Raw genomic sequence first — 20,901 nt, 5'->3', positions numbered from 1 at the left:
ATGTTTATTATCATGGTTATCATAATTCTTTACAAATATTCAAATTTTAGTAATTAATTAGTTAATTTTTATTTTTCCAAAATTATTTGATTAATCGATTTACCACGTAATGCATGTTAGGTACGTTCACTCTTTTTTCTCTTTAATGACACAGCTGCAATTCAAAATGTTGATAATTTTCGTAGTACACGCGTTGTTTTTGAGTTACTTAACTTAATGTAGTACGCATACCAAAAGTACACTGAATTGACGAGTACATATATGTATTTTTTTTTTCATTATTATTCAAATTGCCCGAGCGATGCAGTATACACACGTTGTCCGTAAGTCATACCAATTTTGTGAATCGCGTAATTTGAATTTCAGAAGTAACACAAACGACCATTTTAGTGTAGGCGCGCGCGTGTGTGTATGTATTTTATACACAGCGAGCACGTCGTACGCATTATTAATACAGAGTTTAAATAGTAATGTAAAAAACATAAATGTGTATACGGGTTTTTTTTTTCTTTGAAACGCGCCATAAATATTTCAATTGTGCGCGCGAGCCCCCCACCGCGCGTTATCCGGCCACCGCAGGGGTCAATTATTGCCGTACTTGGCGCCGCAGAGCCGCCCGCTGCCGCGTTTAACGCGCGCTCCGGCAGTCGACGATTGCTGTCCCTTCACGCGGCTACATAATATACACACGACGGATAAGATACCTATTAGTAAGCCGCATATGAAAAAGAAAAAAAATTAAATTAAAGTATTTATTATCGACCGACAGACAGTGAGTTGTATATAGTACGCGCACTTATTATTGCATGTACGCGCCACTACACGGGTATTTAGTATTTAGTAAAAAAAAAAAAATGATAATCCGTATGTTCGTCTTTAAAGTGTGCGCACCGAGTCCGTCGTTTAGGCGGTAGCCATTACCTATTACGATAGTAACTTGACGAGTACATATCACGAGGATTATACAATAATTTAACACGATCTTATAGGGTTTTTCATTTGATAAGTGAAAAGATAAAATTGACAGGACACTTAACTGTGCTCCTCGAACATATTATAATATTATTACAAACAATGTTTGGTGGTAGTTTTTAAGTTCGGCTAAAATCCTTTTATATATTACATATTATACTACTGCAAAACCGGTGAAATACGGAAGTGTCGCCCGAGATTAAAACAGTACTTACCGTATACCTATATTTATATAATATAGCTATAAATCAGGTCGTTTTAAAAGTTATGGACTAGCTCTGTGTATCAATATAATAATATATAGCTAGAGACGAACGAGTGCAATCTACAGCCGACATAATATATTATTATGATATATATATGAAGTGCATACTGCAGGCTACTATGTGTAATAGTACGTCGTTTTGTTTTCTATTTCGATGGGCGCCAACGAGTATTACGTGATAATGTGCGTACACTATAATATTATACATTGTATGGGGCGCGAGCGCGGCAATATAAGCGATCATCATCATCATCATCGTTATATGACGACGTTTAACAAACCCAATAGTGCGTCATACGCACAAGCATTATGGTTGTTATTATTTTGTGAGAGGGGCGAACGATTGTAAAACACGTCGATAATATACATAATAATAATATAATACACGTATTGGTACGATTATTATTATTATATAGGCAAGTAGCATAATACCTACAACACACACGGTGGCGAATTAAATATTTTATATTGATACGTCGGAAGTTTTGATAATGACGTTATAACATATAGTGAAAATCGTAAAGATAATAATTATCAACCGTTCTCCGGGCCCGGGGCTGCAGATGACTGCTACAGTGCAACGAGTATGTGTATTTTATAAAGGCGATTATTCGTTATTAACCGGTTGTACACTAATTTTTGTTGTCGGATTTTGAGTTTTTTCGATGAAAAATAACATTAAAAAACGTTTTTATTTAGTTGAAGGTATTATATTACATGTTCGTAACACGAAAAATCTAATTTTTTATTATTCATATTTTTTTTTCTCTTATAGACTTGAAAATTAACTAAGAATGTTAGTCGTGTTACCCGTGTTAAATTAATCTAGGCATATATATATAGAGTAATCCGTTAAACTAATTTCACTGATTTTTACATTAAATATTTTAATAAAATGTACAATTATTTTTATCAACTAGCAACATTTTGAAGTGGAACCGTAAACGTAGGCAGTTTTTGTAAATTATCACAATGGTCCAGATAGCCCAAAACTCTTAACTAGCCCCCTCAAACGATGAACTATGTATATTTTGACATACTCACCAGTTCATTTCTCTTGAATCTTCTTAAGTTCCTACAGAGTTATAAACTTAAGTATCAGGAGCCCCAAGTCCCGATTCCTTGGTAAATTTTTCTAGTCGTGTGATTATTAAATATAACTAGTATTAAATAAGCGATTTTCCGCGACAATGCACAAAAGACCGTACATAGAGTTGGTATTTTTATTTTCGCCCCTTTTACCTAGTCCTCACCACTAGCACTAAAACAGAAGTAAAATTAATAACGAGCTCACACGAAATCGACATTACCTACATATTAGTTACAAACAATATTATGTTATCGTAAAGATAATGCAATATCATCGAACTTTTTTATACACATTTTGACGACGTGTACACAACCATTATTATTTTTCACATTAGACAATAATATATTATATTGAATTTTCTGTGACGGATATAATATGAAAAACAAATATTTCGTGCACGCGAATGTAATCCTCTGTGGATCGATGAAAAACTATATAGCTATATTATATAGTAACTGCATTTTATAATATTTCCACCGTTATACATTATACGCACAGCTATTTATGGCTATTGCCTACTTATAATAATAATAATAATAATAACCAACGGCTTCTACAACGACGTTATTAATTTTTATTTAGATTAAGTATACGGAATAATAATAATATTTAATCGTATTACTTGTACACACAAATTCAATTTTGTTTTCTCGGAAAAGGTAACCAAAACTACCTTTAGGTACATTATAATGATATACTCGAATATATACCTATTACACTATTTACAATATTCTGTATTTTTTAATTTTAAGTTAAACATTTAAACGACTGGTAATAGTTTATTGAAACAAGTAATTGGCATCATATATAAAAAGTTGTACATTAAACGTATCTACAGATGATTGATTAAAATCGTCAATTGCATTATTGCATACAATCGCACTTTGTCGGTTATTTGTTATAACTTAAGTAAATCTTATTACACACAAATATATTAATAACATATTTTATTAACTGATTATAATATTAAAAATAACAGAGTAAAATGGATTCTTATAATTTCAAAATTAAATCAACAGTCAATAAAATACAAGCAACTGATTTGGAACAAAATAAGCATCATCCTATAGCTTTGAACAAATAATTTTTAATTACATTGAGCACCAAGTTCTAAATGTATAACTTTATAGTATAAATTGAAATAAAATAAAACTTTTAAGATGTGCTGCGAGGTTGACACGAATAAACCTTCGTGTGTTTCTTTTCGGTATAATGTTAGCAGTAGGCTAGCGCCTTATTATTTAGACTGCGCTCATTATAACTACTACATTTCTTGTCCGGAAGTCATTATTTTGTGGTTTTACGACGAGGAGTAGGGTGATTTGCGACTGAACGACACGGGTTGGTTTCAAATCGTATGTGTAACATTATGTTACGCGTGACATTCGAAAATATATTTTAAAATTAATTTGTGCTCCCATCGAAATATCTACAACTTATCCAATCACGTTCAATAAAATATAAACTTTGTCAAGACTTCGGAGTCGGGCGGGACAAAATTCGAAAGACAATCGATGTTTATCTAAGAAAAAAAATCGTCACATGAAATCGAGACAAATATATAATCGTTTTTCTAATTATATTCAATGAATAATACTTTCAGATAAAATAGGTACATAATAATATGTTATAAAATTTAATTAACTATAATAATTATTATAACCGTATGTATACTAAAATGTTTAACCGATTATATTTAAACAGTCTCTTTTAGAGGGATTTTTTTCTACTTTAACTCAGTCTGATCGTTAAATAATATGCATCTACCTACCTAAAAATCATTGTACTTATATCTAAATTACAAATAATTAGTTGTAGTTATATATAATATGTATATATTGTAATGGCGTTCTCGCGAGCTTGTCATTCGCGCAAATCTGGCAAAAACGTGCGTGTAGAAAAATATCGCGCCGCCCCGCTCACATCGTTACACTAATACGGCAGACATAATAAGTAGACAACCAGTCCGGTCGCTTTATTGCATATTATATAATATTATATTATATCTAATTTAAACATCGTTATATTATCATCTATACAGTATACGCTCTTAATAGTAATAGTAATATACAAGTATACGTATATTACAAACTACCGAATTCCTTCGAAAAAAATAAATCATGCGTACTGTGTTAAATTCGAATTTTTATTCATCTAAGTATACATTACGCGTAGTTTATATACATAGGTATAATATAATACTCGTATGAGAACAGTGCTGGACAGCTGTAATCCACGCTAAATAAAAAATCGGTTTTCTGATGTTTCGTGACTTGTCAAGATAACTTCTTCTACGAAATAACATAATATTATATAACATAAATACGATTTGTCGTATTTAATGTATACCTAATAATCTATATTTTAATGTAATAAGTATAAACGATTCATGTTCTATAAATCATATATTATTAAATTCACTGATGCCGTTGCGATATAGTATAATATTATACATATTATACATGGATAAGATGTGTTTATTAAATTTAATTTTACGTTTTAAGCTATAATATCATATCTAATAGCACGTATCAGTTGACGTAATCTATTCATCGTAGAGCGTTCGTCATACAATTATGCACCCGAGTTGAACAATTTTTTGACCGAAAAATTAAAAAAATAATTCTATTCTTAGATCATGTGAAACCATTTTGATAAAATAAAATAGCGCGAAATAACTTTCAATGTATTTATCATAAACTTGTGAATAGTAAAATTATACATTTTTATAAACTATTTTATTATAGATCATATTTTACTGAGGTTTTCATTGGAATTTTCAAATCTACTTGCATATTATAAAATAATATATAAATATAATGAACCAGTAAAAAATATCGATGACTCGCCATCTTACTTATACCTAATACCTATACCATCTTAATCCTAATATTTGTCTCTTGGGGTGAGATGTTTTGATCAAAACTTGTTAGCCACTAAATTAAAATGATTTTAAAATTATACTAATTACATTATATAATAACAAAATTCAACATATTTGTAAAATTGTATTTCAGTATTTGTAAACATATTGTCTCAGTTATAGTGTCATCAACATTTTCAAAAAAAATTCAAATTGCCAGCTCAACAGTTTACCCTAAAAATGATCGGTTATCATCGGAAAAATAGTAGTTTATATCTTCACCGACGAACTTCTTTTAAACGTTGTGAAAAATCTTAACAATCGAAAATATTATGGTCACTGAGAGTAACTTCTGAAGATTGTACTATTGTTTCTTAATTGGAAATTCATTATTTAATAAAAAAAAAAAAAATGGGTATAACATACGCTTGATGAACCACACTGTCCCCCGAGTTCCGCGTAACCAGTCGTGAGTGCTTTATTATAATGTATTATGAGTATTTTAATATTATTATAATATTATAAAACAGTAGTACACGATTTATACAGTGGGACGGCTGGCTCGGTTTTCAATAATTAATTAATCGTTCCGGTTGAACTGCACAAACTGACCGGATCGTCGCGCGCGTAAAACGATTATCTACAAAAGTCCGATGGCCGGTCATATTATAATCAATGGTGATAATATCTACACTTCGGATATTAAATTATCAATTGTCATCGCATGTATTAATGCACACCTTCGATATAATATGTATCGTTATAAGCGCGATAACAATATATATGCCTTGCAAACATTACGACGAATATTAAATTATTATACCTGTACATACATGATATGTGTTGTCGTTTCGATTTTTAGCGTGTACAATAGCGTGGCATTAACTACAACGATTTTGATAACGATTTAAGTTCGGTCAAGTCTATAGTTTCAAAACGAATTTAACGAGAAAAAAATAATATTTTATAACACAATATATGTTAGGACCGAGTTCATTTTTTAAACGACTCGATGGTGTCTAGGCGAGGTTAAAATAACTTATATATTGTATACAATATAATATATATATTATCATATGAATAATACAATATTTTTAATTAATAAACGATTAATTATATAGTGTGCCGTATATAAAGTGTATTAATACGTGTGATGTGTGCGGTGTACGGTGTACCTACTATTTTTAAGCTGTATTCATTTTTAGAGACAAATCGGTGAAATGTAATCAATAGGTAATTATTTTGATAATTATGATGTAACATTATAATATTACAATATTCGTGAGTACCTATTATATATTGAACATGGGTAGTGATTAGATCTGAAACCTGTACACGCGTTATACCGTCACAATCTATGCGTGGTACGTACATCAATGGGCTCGGTCGATTAAATCTTATAAGTACTATATTGCTTATATTATATAACTGCGGGTTAAAGAGCGAAAAACGTTGACTACCCATGATAATAATAATTATAATCTGTTAACTTTCAGCAGTAGCTATTCCGACTACACCGGCGCAGTTTAAACTCCAGTTTACATCAACTCGATTTACATCATATGATGACTGATAGATAGACATTCAACTAGGTACCATTTTCGCTAAATACATTCTTTCTAGTATAATATATAATATTATATTATTATTATTATTATTATTATTATTATTATTTAGGTTCTCTAGCAGTAACTATTGATACGAATAAACAATTTTTAATTGTTATCTGTTGCACGAAATTATCATAATTATTCGCTGTCAGAAATTATTACAAATTGTTAATTTTAATTTTCGAGTTTTTGACGTTATAAACTAAGTAGAGACGACAGTTTTCAGTTTTCCACTGAGCCACTTGGTTGCTATTAAAACGACCTCTTTTGAAACACTGTTCAACTTTATAACCAATATGTCTTACGAAGAGGTCAATCTCCACGAATGTCTCGAACTGATAACGAGACTCTCTCGACATGCCGGCAAGGTGATTAAAAAAATGTTAATTTAGAAATAATTGAATATAATCAATTTATGTAATTTGGCAGTTCGATTTCTTACTAATTTTTACTCTAGACCGACCCTCATAGTTGTGATATTGTAATTTCTATAGTTGTTTGAATATATTTGACTTAAATATTAATTTATTATGCATTTATTTATAGATTATAAAATCTCGAATTAATAAAAAAAAAACAATAGAAACTAAAGCCAGTTCCATTGATTTTGTCACTGAAACAGATCAAGAAGTAGAAAAATTACTTATTGAGGGAATCAAACAAAAATATCCACATCATAAGTATATATTATGTTACATTTATAATCATTATTTTATTGTAAATCATTTATCGTTAAATGATAAATAATAATATCATATAATTTAAGATTCATTGGAGAGGAATCATTTGCAGCCGGTATTAAAGAAGAACTTACATGTGCTCCAACTTGGGTTATTGATCCTGTGGATGGCACCACCAATTTTGTCCATAGTTATCCAAACGTTTGCATATCTATTGGTTTGGTTATCGGCTGTGATATTAAGCTGGGAGTTATATATAATCCTATATTGGATATGCTTTTTAGAGCAATCAAAGATGAAGGTTCATTTTTAAATGATGAACCAATTAAAGTCAGTGGCGTAAAACGTAAATATTTTGAAAAGCACTTAAGTTTTTTTGAAAACACAATATTAGGTACCTTATTGTTATTATTATTTTTTTTAGGACTTAATGATGCTTTGGTTGCTGTAGAATTTGGTTCAGCTAGATCTGAAGAAGTCAGGAGTATTGTTAACCATAATATCAATTATTTAGCAACAAATGCCCACGGGTAGATTTTTAATATTTTCACACCAACTTTTAATTATTGAATAAGTATTGACAATTCCAATTTTTTTAGTATTCGTTCTGGTGGTTCTGCAGCTTGGAATTTAGCTCAAGTTGCTAGAGGTGGTATTGATCTCTACATGGAAATGGGTATCCATGCTTGGGATGTGGCAGCTGGGTGCATTATTGTGAGAGAAGCTGGTGGAACTGTAATCGATCCAGCTGGTAATTAATATTATAATTATCTAATTTATTAATAAAATTAAGTTATTTATGCACTATACTTTTATTTTTATGTTAAAATTTAGGTAATGATTTTAAATTGATGAATCGGAGAATTTTAGCTACATCATCAATAGAAATTGCTGAAGAAGTATATCCGAAATTCCAACAACATTATTCAGAACACGATTAGGTTATCTAAACCTGCAACGTGATTTTTTTAAAGAGAAACGCAATCGTTTACTCAAAAAATAAATGATCAAATTAGAGGATTAATAGTTAACGACGTACAGCTGTATCACTCAATTTTACACTTTAACACTTTAATTTGAAATACTTTTAACTATACAGTTAATTACGTCTTAGAAATTCTATCTAAATATATTGATATGTATAAAAATATTTCCTGTAAGTTTTTTTAAAAAAATTTGAGTAAATTCCTTTAGATTAAATAACCACCCTGTACATATGCGTGCGTGTATACATATAATATAATATCTAATATAATATAATATAATATTATAAACTCTGAGCGCTGAGGGATGTATATGACTTTTAGTTATAATACAATATATATGTATTGTAATAATATTATTTTATATTGCAGAATCGTATTTATATGTACAGGTAATCGGTTTTAGATTGAAAGAGTGAAAATGAAAGAAAAGCCTGTAATATAATGTTGAAGTACGCAACTGTATATAAAACAATAATATTATATTATCCAGGCAAAGTATACGGATGATGTTAGAGAATATATGGTAATAATATTATTATGATCACTGTTATATTAAAAGTGAAAACCGCCGCGTATTCATTCACTGTTTTCACGGTACTTGCAAGGTTTTTTGGTTGTATTATTACTTGCGAATATTGTGATCTCGTTTTCATCGCCGTCGTTCTAACTCGCGATTTCCTTACTCGACGACGAGACGTCTATAATACAATTTTTTCTACAGTTATATTATATTCTATATAATATACGTATGCAAGAAATGCGTTGCCGCCATAATTATATAATTTAATTTTTATTGAGTGTATTTATTTCAGCTAGCGGCAAAAAATAAACAAAAACATGTTGTAAAAACCCCTCCAAAAAATCTATATATCCAAGCAAGAGTATGATAATAAACTACATAAAATACATACATATAAATTTACATATTTTTCAATTTTTAAATAATTTCTTTTCACCGAAGTATTAATAGAGTAAAATGAAAAAACGGATGAAACTGCAAAAGCATTATGAATTTGTCCAAAAATATAATTACAAATATCGCTCTAGTGCTGTCATTGTTTACGATCAGTTCCTCCGAAGTCGTCTTATAAGGTATCGAACACAATATATCTAACACATCGTTTTGACGATTTGCGATTTTGACCGTGTCATAACAATATTACGTTGATAAATATAGGTATGCGGATACAGTCCCAATCGAAAAACTATATGCGTATAGTGTATACTAAATATTATAATACACTTAGAGAATATATTAGCTTCCGGGATCTGTATAGGCGAGACCTTCACTTATGACCACTAACAGGGTACACCTCACAGCAGCACGCGCTTACAAAATGCATCAACAGAATGTCACGATTTATCCTTCACGCCGACCCCGTAGCAGTTATATATATAAAATATGTGCAAATTCCATTATTATAAATAGGCGATACTGGGTTTATATTTCTTTGACGATACACGTGCATAAAACGCTTTTTCGTATACAGTATATCATTGGTAACGGTTTTCGGGCGGAGGTCGAAATGTCCGATCCGGAAAATCGTTGTGCCGAACCTGAGAGGACAATAAATCTTATCGAAACGACGTAAAACCCCAAAAACAACGATAACGTTGTACCGAGACGCGAGGATCTCTAAAATTTGAATAAATTCATTATCAAACAAAAAAACTAGGAGAGTGGGGTAGAACATTCTTGTTGAATCTCACCTGTATATTATACATTATATTTATACGACGCACTGCGACGTACCTATATATAATAAATGCATAGTACAAACGTGACAAAGTAGTAAAATCAAAAACCGCGACGTGCACCGCGTGTATCATTTTCGTACAAAACCCGCGGGAGACTATCGGCTGTACAATAACAAATCGATTTACCACCAGCTAGTATACTGAGTGCCAACACACCATATTATTGGTAGTATACACGTGCATTATAAAATAATAAAATAACCGAACCTGACAGGACACTGACGTGTGGTTATTTACATTATTGTATATACGTCGTGTTTCAGAAGGAAGAAATAATATGAATGATAAATAAATAAGTACTATATAGCTGCGAGTATTATAATATAATAGGCAAAATACAAGAAAAACTTTTCTCTCTATATATGTATTTAGACACACTTTGACTCAAACTTATGAAAAAACAATATAACCCAACGAATAGCTACACTGTAAGAAAAAAAATAATAAACTTAATAGTTAACCGTTATAAAATCGTCTTCTAATCGGTAAAAAAAAAATAGAAAATACAACACGTTTTCATCTTGCTATGCGAATAATATAGAATTTTTTATATAACACCCTGTATATGTACAATATTAAGTTGCTTGTCACCGGTGAATACGCGATATCGTATAGCCGTATAGGTACATATTATTATTATTATGATACACAGACATGTATAGGTAAATAAATGCTATGATGGTCAGTACGGTATACAGATTGAAAAATTATCGTGTCCGTCAAAGTAACCGGTAAACACAATATATATATATATATATATAAAATCATTATATATACATATAAAGATGTAATATTATTATGAACACAAAGTATTATATGTTTATACATTATACATAATACATGCCTTTCTATGATGAAACGATATGTATATATATATCGTTCGTTATATACCATTTTGTCAAACCCTCCGGGAAACACGAATACGGATTTCTTTTCCATTCGGAAAATGGTATTTTTCAATCTTTTTAGACTATCGTCGTCACCCAATGCGCAGAGACGTTCCCTTTTCTCGCTTTATAGTAATTCTGATTAGTAGATAGAAAGATATACTTATTAAAATTAAAAAAGCTGGTCACTAAGGTTGACCGCAGTAGGTAAAAAATATCCCGTATAATCGTATATATTAAAACAAAATATTATGTTACCAATACGCATATAAAACGAAATACGAACACAAACGGACTGCCTGCAATGATGGGTTATAATATTACATACGCGCAATGTGTGTGTGTGTGTATATTTTAAGAATGTAAATCGAATGACAACGAACAGTCACTTAATGATCTGTTTAAGATAAAATCGTTTATAAATATATTATAATAATAATCCAATAATAGTATTATTATTACTTTATGTTACGTTGTGCTATGTGTCAGGAACAGTGTTTATTATAATATATTTGACTCTCACACACGCGCAGGATGTGTGTCCTTGGATCTACAGTCACACGGTAATAATATTATGGTAGCCGATAGGTATCACACAGGTGAATTCTGGCTAGAAGTAGGTATAACATTTTGTTTTGATTAATCGTTACAATTATACGGAACGAATTCGATGTAAAGTCATAAATTCTTATATAAAAGATTGTCTGCTTCAACACAGTCTTACGATATCACATCATATAGCAGCGATCCAAAAAATATTAATTTTTTAAAAAACCGAGAAAAGTTTTATCAATGATAGAACGACATAATAATATAATATATTAATATAAACCGCGTCTTGAATTCTTCTGCTTACAATAATTGCATGTAGGTATGAATAATACCTACTGTAATGTATTTATTATAATATTATAACCATAGTATTTCCGTGTTAGATACATTTTATTTTTAACATTTTTTTGTTCATTGACCGAAAAGAGGGGCTATATCCATAAACTTGAAATACATACACATTAATATGTCTAAATATTTTATTTTGTTCCCACACCAGTAGGCAGGTATATTATAAAACGTTTGTCGATTTCATATATTACTATAATAGATAATCATTAGAAATACAGAAGACGTGACAACACAGAATACTATAGCTATTGGGTTTTAAGTGAGAATCACTTTCAAACAAAACACGAAATCTCAATTTAAAAGCTTAAATAAAAAAGTTTCCTCAAAATTCGTGCATAAAAAATAAAACCACCATAGCATGTATTGTGCAGTATTTCATAAAATATTATCAAATAACGAGTAATTTAAATACGAGTAAGTAACTATGTTTTAAACAGAAATAACATATCACGTTTAATAATTTAGAAGAAAGGTAGTATTTATAATATTTGATCTGTGGGGTGCTACTCAACACACACGACACGAATAACACTTATTGAAAACAAATTATTATAAACGATAACTTTTAAAAACCGCTGGCCACGATAAATTATTATTATGACACACGTTGTTCGGTCGTATGCTGAGCTCATTATAATACTCACACTCAATAAATATTACGGTCTGATGATATATCTCGTGCGATTTACAGACACGTGATAATTGGATCGTCATTAAAACAACAATAATATTACAGTGGCCTCGTTTCATTTATATATTTATTTATTATCACATTATTTTATTTTTTTTTTTTATAATGAACGATTTGAACACAAAGTGTTAAAACACGTCGAACGCTCGTGTTAAAGGGCCGTACACAAAATGAAAAATGATAAACAACCGCGTGTGTTATAAATTGTATTATATCACGTGTCCTAACCCTCTCCCATTCAAAATACCCACTACTAAATGGCCTTAATAATCCCGGGCGACCGTGTGTATCTACATAATAATAAGTAAAACACATAATATCACAATGAAACCTGCATTATTGTATTATATTATCGATACCGACATCGACGTAATTGGATTAATTGATAATATCGCGATACCTACAACCTACAACAATATATTATTATTATTATTACATTATGCACAATGACGTAAATGCGAACCAGAGAGATACCGAGTGAGCGAGAGAGGGCGTTATTAATATATTTGATTTGGGGGCGCCGCTTACAAAGAAATTTGTATAATACGTATCCGAAATACCTTAAACCTATTACCTATATTACTTACATACCTATAGGCTATGTACCTATAATAGAACAAAATGCTTCTTCGAATGACCGATTCATCAAAAACAAATCCAAACATTGTGGTTCGTATTCAGTTAAGTGGTACACTGATAATAATATCATTAGCATAAGAATAATATTACATATTATTATATATTTTAGTCAAACGGTCAACAGCTGCGGGCGGTCTTATATTGTTTTGTTTGATCGGGAGAACTGCGTTTTTATCAAAATATATCGTGGGTTCGACCGATTCTCGTTAATTTATTCGTATTTCGTATATTATATATTTACACCACCCAGGCCCGCATCCACAAACGTCGGGAATTGGACGCGTTTTTTAAATAAAAACTACAATTACTATCGAATAATAATTGGACCACGCGACTGCGAGATAGAATATTGTACAGTATAACGTACATATACCTAATATAATTATTATCGTGTTATACAGTCATAATTTTTACGAGCCAATTAGGCATCATGCAACTACCGATTAAATATAGTAAACTATAAACCGTATGCGAACGGTTTTATGTCGAAAACGGCTCTCTTTCATCTATTATTTTATTATTCTTATGGTTAACGTATATATATATATATATATAGAACATGTGATAATATTCTCTTATTAATGCGGCCGTTATTGCTGCAGTGGCATTTAATTATTTTCGAGTACCATACTATATATATATAAAACAAACGGATAAAACGTATGGAATAGGCGACTATCGTACCTGCCGGATCAAATTTTTTTTTACGATCATGTCGAAACACGGACTTATAACGAAGAATATACAATATATATGAGAAAAATAAAACGCACAGATTCAACTGCGATATCGTATTGCGGGGGACACAATAATTATATTACATTAAAATGTATCTAATTTTATTGACTACCTCACGATAGTAATTTATGTACAGATAGCAGTCACCGTATTCGATGTATGTTAGTACAATATTATACTTATGAGTGCAACGAGTATTGAATTGTGATAAAAGAAGATATTATGTCGAGTATTTGAGTATGGCGTATATACATTGTATTATGGCCGGTTGATCATTTAATTCGTTTTTAATATGCAGGCAATTTAGATAAGTATAATAATATTATGTACTATTTATGTTTAATTCTTTTTTTTCATAAAGTAATATACGAAGGCGGTTTAGTTTAAGAAATTAAAACATAAAAAAAAATTAAAAAATATATAAAAAGAAAGAAAAACATAAATTATGAATTCGCCTGTTATATATTATGTTAAATAAAGCGATTTAATAAAAGTTATAGCTTTGTTGATTTTTATGTACATAAACATTGAACGAAAAAGTCAAGCGACGTTGCTGAAAGCTTCTTGTTGATTTTAGCATAAACCTTTAAGGTAGATACACGTAATGTGGACAACGCGGTGGGTAGGTACATGCGGGAGAGGGTGCAGTGAAGCATTTTATTTGCGTTATTATTTGCAGTGCCAATGAAGAAAAAAAATATATACATACATATAATAGATACAGGTAGATAAAATATGTAAACAATAATAAATGATATAAAAATAACAAATATGAAAATATTTAATTGAATGCAAAACAGTAGTAATTAGAGAATCAGAAATGTTTATATTACTCAGTCAACCTGTAACATATCATATTACAGTAGAAGCTAATACTTTTTTTCAAAAACTATATTGTGTACTACAAAGGGACTTTAGAAAACTTAAATACTACAAATAAGTATAAAATATGTCTCACCGTTAAGTAAAATTCCATTATTATAATTATTTTATTTTGTTGCTGTAGTTTTGTAGTTGTATTAAAAACAATATGATAATATTATGATATGAACGGTGGATGTCCAAAGTACAAAATAATTAATGTAATGTCATCGCGAGTAGTATTCAATGCCTGCCTACAATATACTACTTAAATAATAGTAAACACTATATATTATATTATATTAGCAGACGTAGTAGATCTGCCAAAAGATCATGTTTTGGAAATTCGATTGATTTTATTCCGCAATTTTTTTAATTCCCACTTTTAAAAACTATAAACCTATGATATTGGACGGATTTATATGAACACAGACTTGTTAATCTCTATACTGATTACTGCAGAGTACTATTCGTATACATCAATACTATATAATGGTCATTGCACGCACGATATAAACACATAATTGCATTTAATTCCTAAACTGTGAACAAAATCAAATTACATATAGATTATAACGCGAGTTAGCGGATATTATTATTATAAATAATAACGACTAATCGGTTTCGAATCCGTCGAATTAATGTGATTTTGTATAGTTTTCTCGTCGTTTTCGATTTTCTCACAAATAACGACACTGTCACTACGCTGCAGCGTGTATAATATTATATATTTATACATAATACAGTGGTACGGTAGCAAACACCGTAATAGGCATTAGGCTCGGTCGATTTTGGACGTCGTCCGGGGGACACCGAGCGCTACAGCGACTTGAAAATATCACGACGAAACCATAACTCTACCCCTCCACATCACCCCGTTGAGGGCACCAAGACGAGAACTCATCAGCGAGACGATCGAATTATAAAAAACGAGACCCACGACGACGAAGTAACTATAATATAAATATATATATACATATATATATTATATAGGTATATACTGTCTTCGTGTCTGTGATAAATAATAAATAGCCGGCTACAATGCATAGGTATATATATATATGGGTTTTCTTTTGTTTTCCGACACCGTCATCATGACCTTCCAAGGTTTTCCGTAGTATAATTTTTCGTTCCACACCAGCTATATCGTACTCACCTTTACGCCATCGTGGTTACATTATTCTGGACCTCAAATTTTCCAAAAAAGTATGAAATTTAATATTTATATACGCCTGTATTTTTATGTATGTGATTAAATTATAATGTGGTTTGTGATTTTCGTCATCGCGGTTCTTATTATATTAATTCATTGCTCTCTTCGTCGTTAAAACCTCTCATTTTTTATAATAATTATGTATATATAGTATATACATATTAGACGTCAAATCGAATACTTTCGAGTTTTTAATATTACCTACAATACTCTCTACCAGTAACTTGAGTTATTTTTTTCGTCTATTTAATAATGTTTTTGTTTTTTTAAATCATTTGATAGAATTTATTATAAATGTCGATCTGTAGTGTATTATTATATGTAATATATAGATAATAATACGAGATTTTCGAAAAACATAGTACATATATATAGTTTTAACTTTATAAGCTACAGAACGACTGAGTTTTAGAAGTCATCGAAGATCAAACTAACAATGATTTGTAGTTCTTCGCTCACTAAAGAAAACCGAAAGATTTTGCTAAAGCTTAGACATGTTCTTACGTTCCACAAAACAACCACATATTCTCTTCTCTTATTTTTATTATATTTTTATCATTTTTTTTCAAACTAATATATAAATGTATGGTACCTACGATAAAATTTAAAATATGTCAAATTGGCAATCTAGAAGTTTAAAATTCATTGTTTACACTCTTTTCTTTAAATTCCAATAAAATTTTAACCGAAGAAACTCGTAAAAGATCAATGAGTACACATAATTTTAAAACCAAACAGAATTCTTTTGCTTTTCTCTAAGTGTACAATAAGCATTTCATAAATATGCATACCAACTATTACTATAGAATAATGTCAGAAATAAAAAAAACAATATTGTATAAACGTCTGTACTGTAAAATTGTATCAAAGTCGAAATAGTTATCAAAACATAAACTTAATATTATATACGAACAACACACTTCGCCCTTACGAATTTAAAGAGTATACAAATTTCCGAGATCACAAAGGATAATAATATAAACGACGTGAAAAAATGCAAAGTATCTCATTCAAAATTAAATAACTAAAAATTAATTTATTAAAAAAATGTATACCTAGTAAACTTGCTAAATAAAATAAAAACTATAAGTGTACATTTTACAAACGTTATTGTTTTTTATAGTATTGTAATATATACAAAACATTTGTCGGAATTGTTAATAACCAAAAACTCCCTCGAATCGATTTTTCAAATCGAGTATTTCGTCATCAAAAGTTTGAGTATTTAACGTACTTTCGTTTTTACTATTGCACTGTAATGTTCAAAGCTATGAGAAAAATGCAGTTTATTTATTCCGAGCCGCGAACTATACGTCTATACTACAGAAACGTATTACACGTAATGATTATACAGTGCAATTTTTCATCTCAACTATTATTAAATTATTTTAGTCATTTTTGTATAGTGGCGCGCATTACATTTTTAGTTGCAGTATATAGCGCGACCGACGAATTATTTATCCTGCGCGCGTGTTGTACGCCTAATGGGTTTTTGGATTTTATTCCAAACACTAATGCTAAACTAAAAAAATGGGCCTGCACATAGGTCTTCGCGTTTATTGAAATGAATTGGTTATTTTTCGTTATACACACTTATATATATATTATGCCTTTCTTCCATTTACGATATTTTACTTGCAGCCGGGTGATATTTCGGTCCAAGTAGTCCGGTTTAGATCGAGTACGTTTTTTCCAACCACACAAAACTACTTTCAGATATATATAAATGTATATGTGTTACAATAATCGTATATGTTTCACGCGTATGGTGCAGCTTGTGTCCATAAACTTTTCAAACCCTAAATCGTTAGTACCAGAGATCATACTATTATAACAACGTGTGTGCCGCATAGCTATATATACGATTACAACACATTTTTACACGTTTCTGCAGTTCAGATAAAAACAATTAAAACGGTTACGTTTATCATTTGCAGAACCACATGTAATTTGCGTGCACAATAAATAATTAAATTATACACTCTATCAATTTGCGATTTATTTATTTTCAAACATTAATTATAATTTTTAATGAAGGGTTAAAAATAATATATTAGGTATATAATATTATATTATAAATCATAACCTTCAAAATATAATATATACACAATATATTATATTAGTAAATCTATTGCATGAAACAAATTACTGATGTTTTATCGGAAACAACCCAAACGGTTGACATTATTGTATTTACAGAGATTGGTTTTGATTACGGTTAGATAATAATACAATTTGTATAATAAAAAAAAAAAAAAAAATTACTGAAACGAAAAATTTATTTTAAATAGTATGACCAAATTTCGTCTAATTCTTTTATAAAAATCGGAATTCGATAATGAAAATAAAATATGACTTTATTATATAATACTTATATTGTTTGTAAAGTTTGGCTAAGATAATTATTTTTTTAAAATATAATTTCACAAGAACTCTATCTAGTGGTATTATTACGATTAATATTATTATTATTTCATTAAACGGTGTTACCGTTGACATTCCTAATTCTTAAAACATTTTAATTTAATCAATACAATTTACATTTTTTTTTTGGATTATTCGTATATACGTAATTAAAACTAACCTTTCACATAGTTAGTATTGTTGCTTAAGTATTTAAAAATTAAACCACTTTGTGGTGAGTTTATTCGTTAAAAAATAAACATTACTCCCTGAGTTTTTAATGACCATTAACTGCGGTTGGTTGTATACCATATATACCTATATATGTTAACAAGGAATCAAATATTGCTTTCTTAATAGTTATACTATACAAATGTTGTTTTGGGACTTCAGATCGGACTGCAGATAAGTTGTGTAATAGGTAATAAAATAATACCCCACAGGTACAGTATAATACTATAATATGTAAAGCTAATTTTATTCGACCTATTAATGCTCAATGGATTTTAAGATACTTTTAATTAGACGTTCGCGACGTTTTAATAATTTCGGATTATAAAATCAAAACATATATAATACGCCAACTAGTTTTCTCATCAAATTGATATTTTATTTTGATTGCATGTATATATATATTGATATGTACCTACTTATAGGTATATACTGGTCGTATGTTGTATTGTATCCAGATACTACTCTGTTAGCTTACACGTTTTTAAGTAAGTAAGTAAGTAAGTAAAAAAAATTAATCTAAATTATAATTTCGGGTGAAAAAGCAAGCATATATGTATATATATAGTTTAATTTTTAATGGATTTTCTTTGTTTAAAAAAAATCTCATTCGTGCGCCGCCGATTCGGAGGCTCTATAAAACGAGTTTGATCTCAGCGTTCGCCGTTTGCCGTAAGCACCTACCAATTATTTTCAGTATTTTTTTTTTTACTCTTCTATCCTCTACTTTTTTTCCTATAATACGACCAGTACACCGGTTTTTATTAAGCCAGAGCACTTCTACGCTGCAGCGGCCGATACATAAATGAAAACTACCTGTCCGTTCACCGGTTCACAGAAAGACGTTCCTAATAATTAGTCACCGAGTATAATAATATAAGAACGAGAGTACGAGAAATCGAGCAGTTGGGGAAGGGGAGAGAAGCAGAAAAAAGAGAAGAACTATATCACGAAGGCAAAATCAAATTACAACCAAAAGAAAAAAAAATAATAACAAATATAAAAAAAAGACAAGGAAGAAGGGGATAGGAAACGCTACCAACAAAAATAATTAGTGTTTATGAAATCTTCGAAGTCGTATGACTATGCGCGTGTAATATACATTATATATATACCTAAAATATATAGGCACGACATGGCAGGTGTGGAAAAAAAGAGCATCGGAACAAACCTTTTGTCAGCTCGGCGTTTTTTTTTTATTCTGTTCCTATACGAAAATAAACAATATTCTTAACCGATGTGACGACGTATAAAATATTATATTATATAGATATATAGAGTCTGGTAAACTACGCGATCGTTCCTCCTATTCTTACAACGTGCCTGCTACAGACTACAGTCAAATAGTGTTACCCAAGCACAACAATAATGTATGATTCTTTATACAAACATTATATGAACCCTAATTAAAAGCTGATAATTCTCGTCTTTCAAACCATATACAAAAGTTTTTATGGGGTGCTTTGTAAAACGAAACGATAGCCACAGGCAAAATTGGGCAAATTAATGAAAATAATTAATTCTAGTCAGTTCAGTTATCTGAAAAACTGTAAAAACCAAACATTTCAACATATCTTTAATTTTTACTTATTTGATTATAAGCTAAGTTATCTAAACAATATACCTATATCAAATTAATTGCGTATATTTTTTAAGAAGGTTATTTTTACTTGTCAAGTTAAAAATCAAAAATGAATAAAATTTTTTACTAGTATTTAAGATACAATATCTGAATTAGATACCAGTGAAATTAAATTATATTCCTTATAATCTACAGAAAGAAGGTAGGTATGACGTAATTATAATATAATCATCATAAGAATACAAATCTATACTCGAATTTCTTTTTTGATTTTCAACTAGCAGACTATAATATTATTATATATTACCGACTGGCCGATATTCTGTAGTAAATATCTACCATATAATATTATAAAGTACGCGTATAGCTATAAATACTTTTATTATAATATTATGTATAACATGCGAGCGCGGTATTGATAGTCATAATATTAAATGTTCTCCTCGAGTACCTACTACCGTTAAATTGCATCCACAAAACACGTCGATTTGTATCGTGGTTTTGAGAGCAAATACAAGTGCAATTTTTA

The 20,901-nt window shown here is 29.9% G+C and overlaps 2 protein-coding genes across 2 annotated transcripts in view; one reads left to right on the top strand and one right to left on the bottom strand.

Annotated features, from left to right (window-relative positions):
- Positions 1-20,901, bottom strand: part of LOC114124187 (irregular chiasm C-roughest protein-like) — a 205,513-nt gene that overhangs the window by 104,800 nt on the left and 79,812 nt on the right. The gene's annotated exons all lie outside the window — the stretch shown is intronic.
- Positions 7,001-8,421, top strand: LOC114123348 (inositol monophosphatase 1-like). The gene is made up of 6 exons (XM_027986280.2): positions 7,001-7,168; positions 7,347-7,480; positions 7,567-7,826; positions 7,905-8,010; positions 8,080-8,231; positions 8,315-8,421. Exons 1-6 carry the CDS (start codon positions 7,097-7,099, stop codon positions 8,419-8,421), a joined length of 831 nt encoding a protein of 276 aa, XP_027842081.2. The 5' UTR covers positions 7,001-7,096.

This window comes from Aphis gossypii, chromosome X, assembly GCF_020184175.1.
Source record: "Aphis gossypii isolate Hap1 chromosome X, ASM2018417v2, whole genome shotgun sequence".
Lineage (NCBI taxonomy): Eukaryota > Metazoa > Arthropoda > Insecta > Hemiptera > Aphididae > Aphis > Aphis gossypii.
The sequence above is the reverse complement of the archived record's forward strand: the minus strand, read 5'-3'. Positions and strand labels throughout refer to the sequence as shown.

What these genes read in the sequence shown, in the direction of transcription:
- LOC114123348 (XM_027986280.2), top strand. Translation starts at nt 7,097, where the DNA reads ATGTCTTACGAAGAGGTCAATCTCCACGAATGTCTCGAACTGATAACG. An exon ending in TAAAGTCAGTGGCGTAAAAC is followed by an intron (nt 7,827 to 7,904) that starts GTAAATATTTTG and finishes TATTTTTTTTAG; the next exon opens with GACTTAATGATGCTTTGGTT. An exon ending in AACTGTAATCGATCCAGCTG is followed by an intron (nt 8,232 to 8,314) that starts GTAATTAATATT and finishes GTTAAAATTTAG; the next exon opens with GTAATGATTTTAAATTGATG.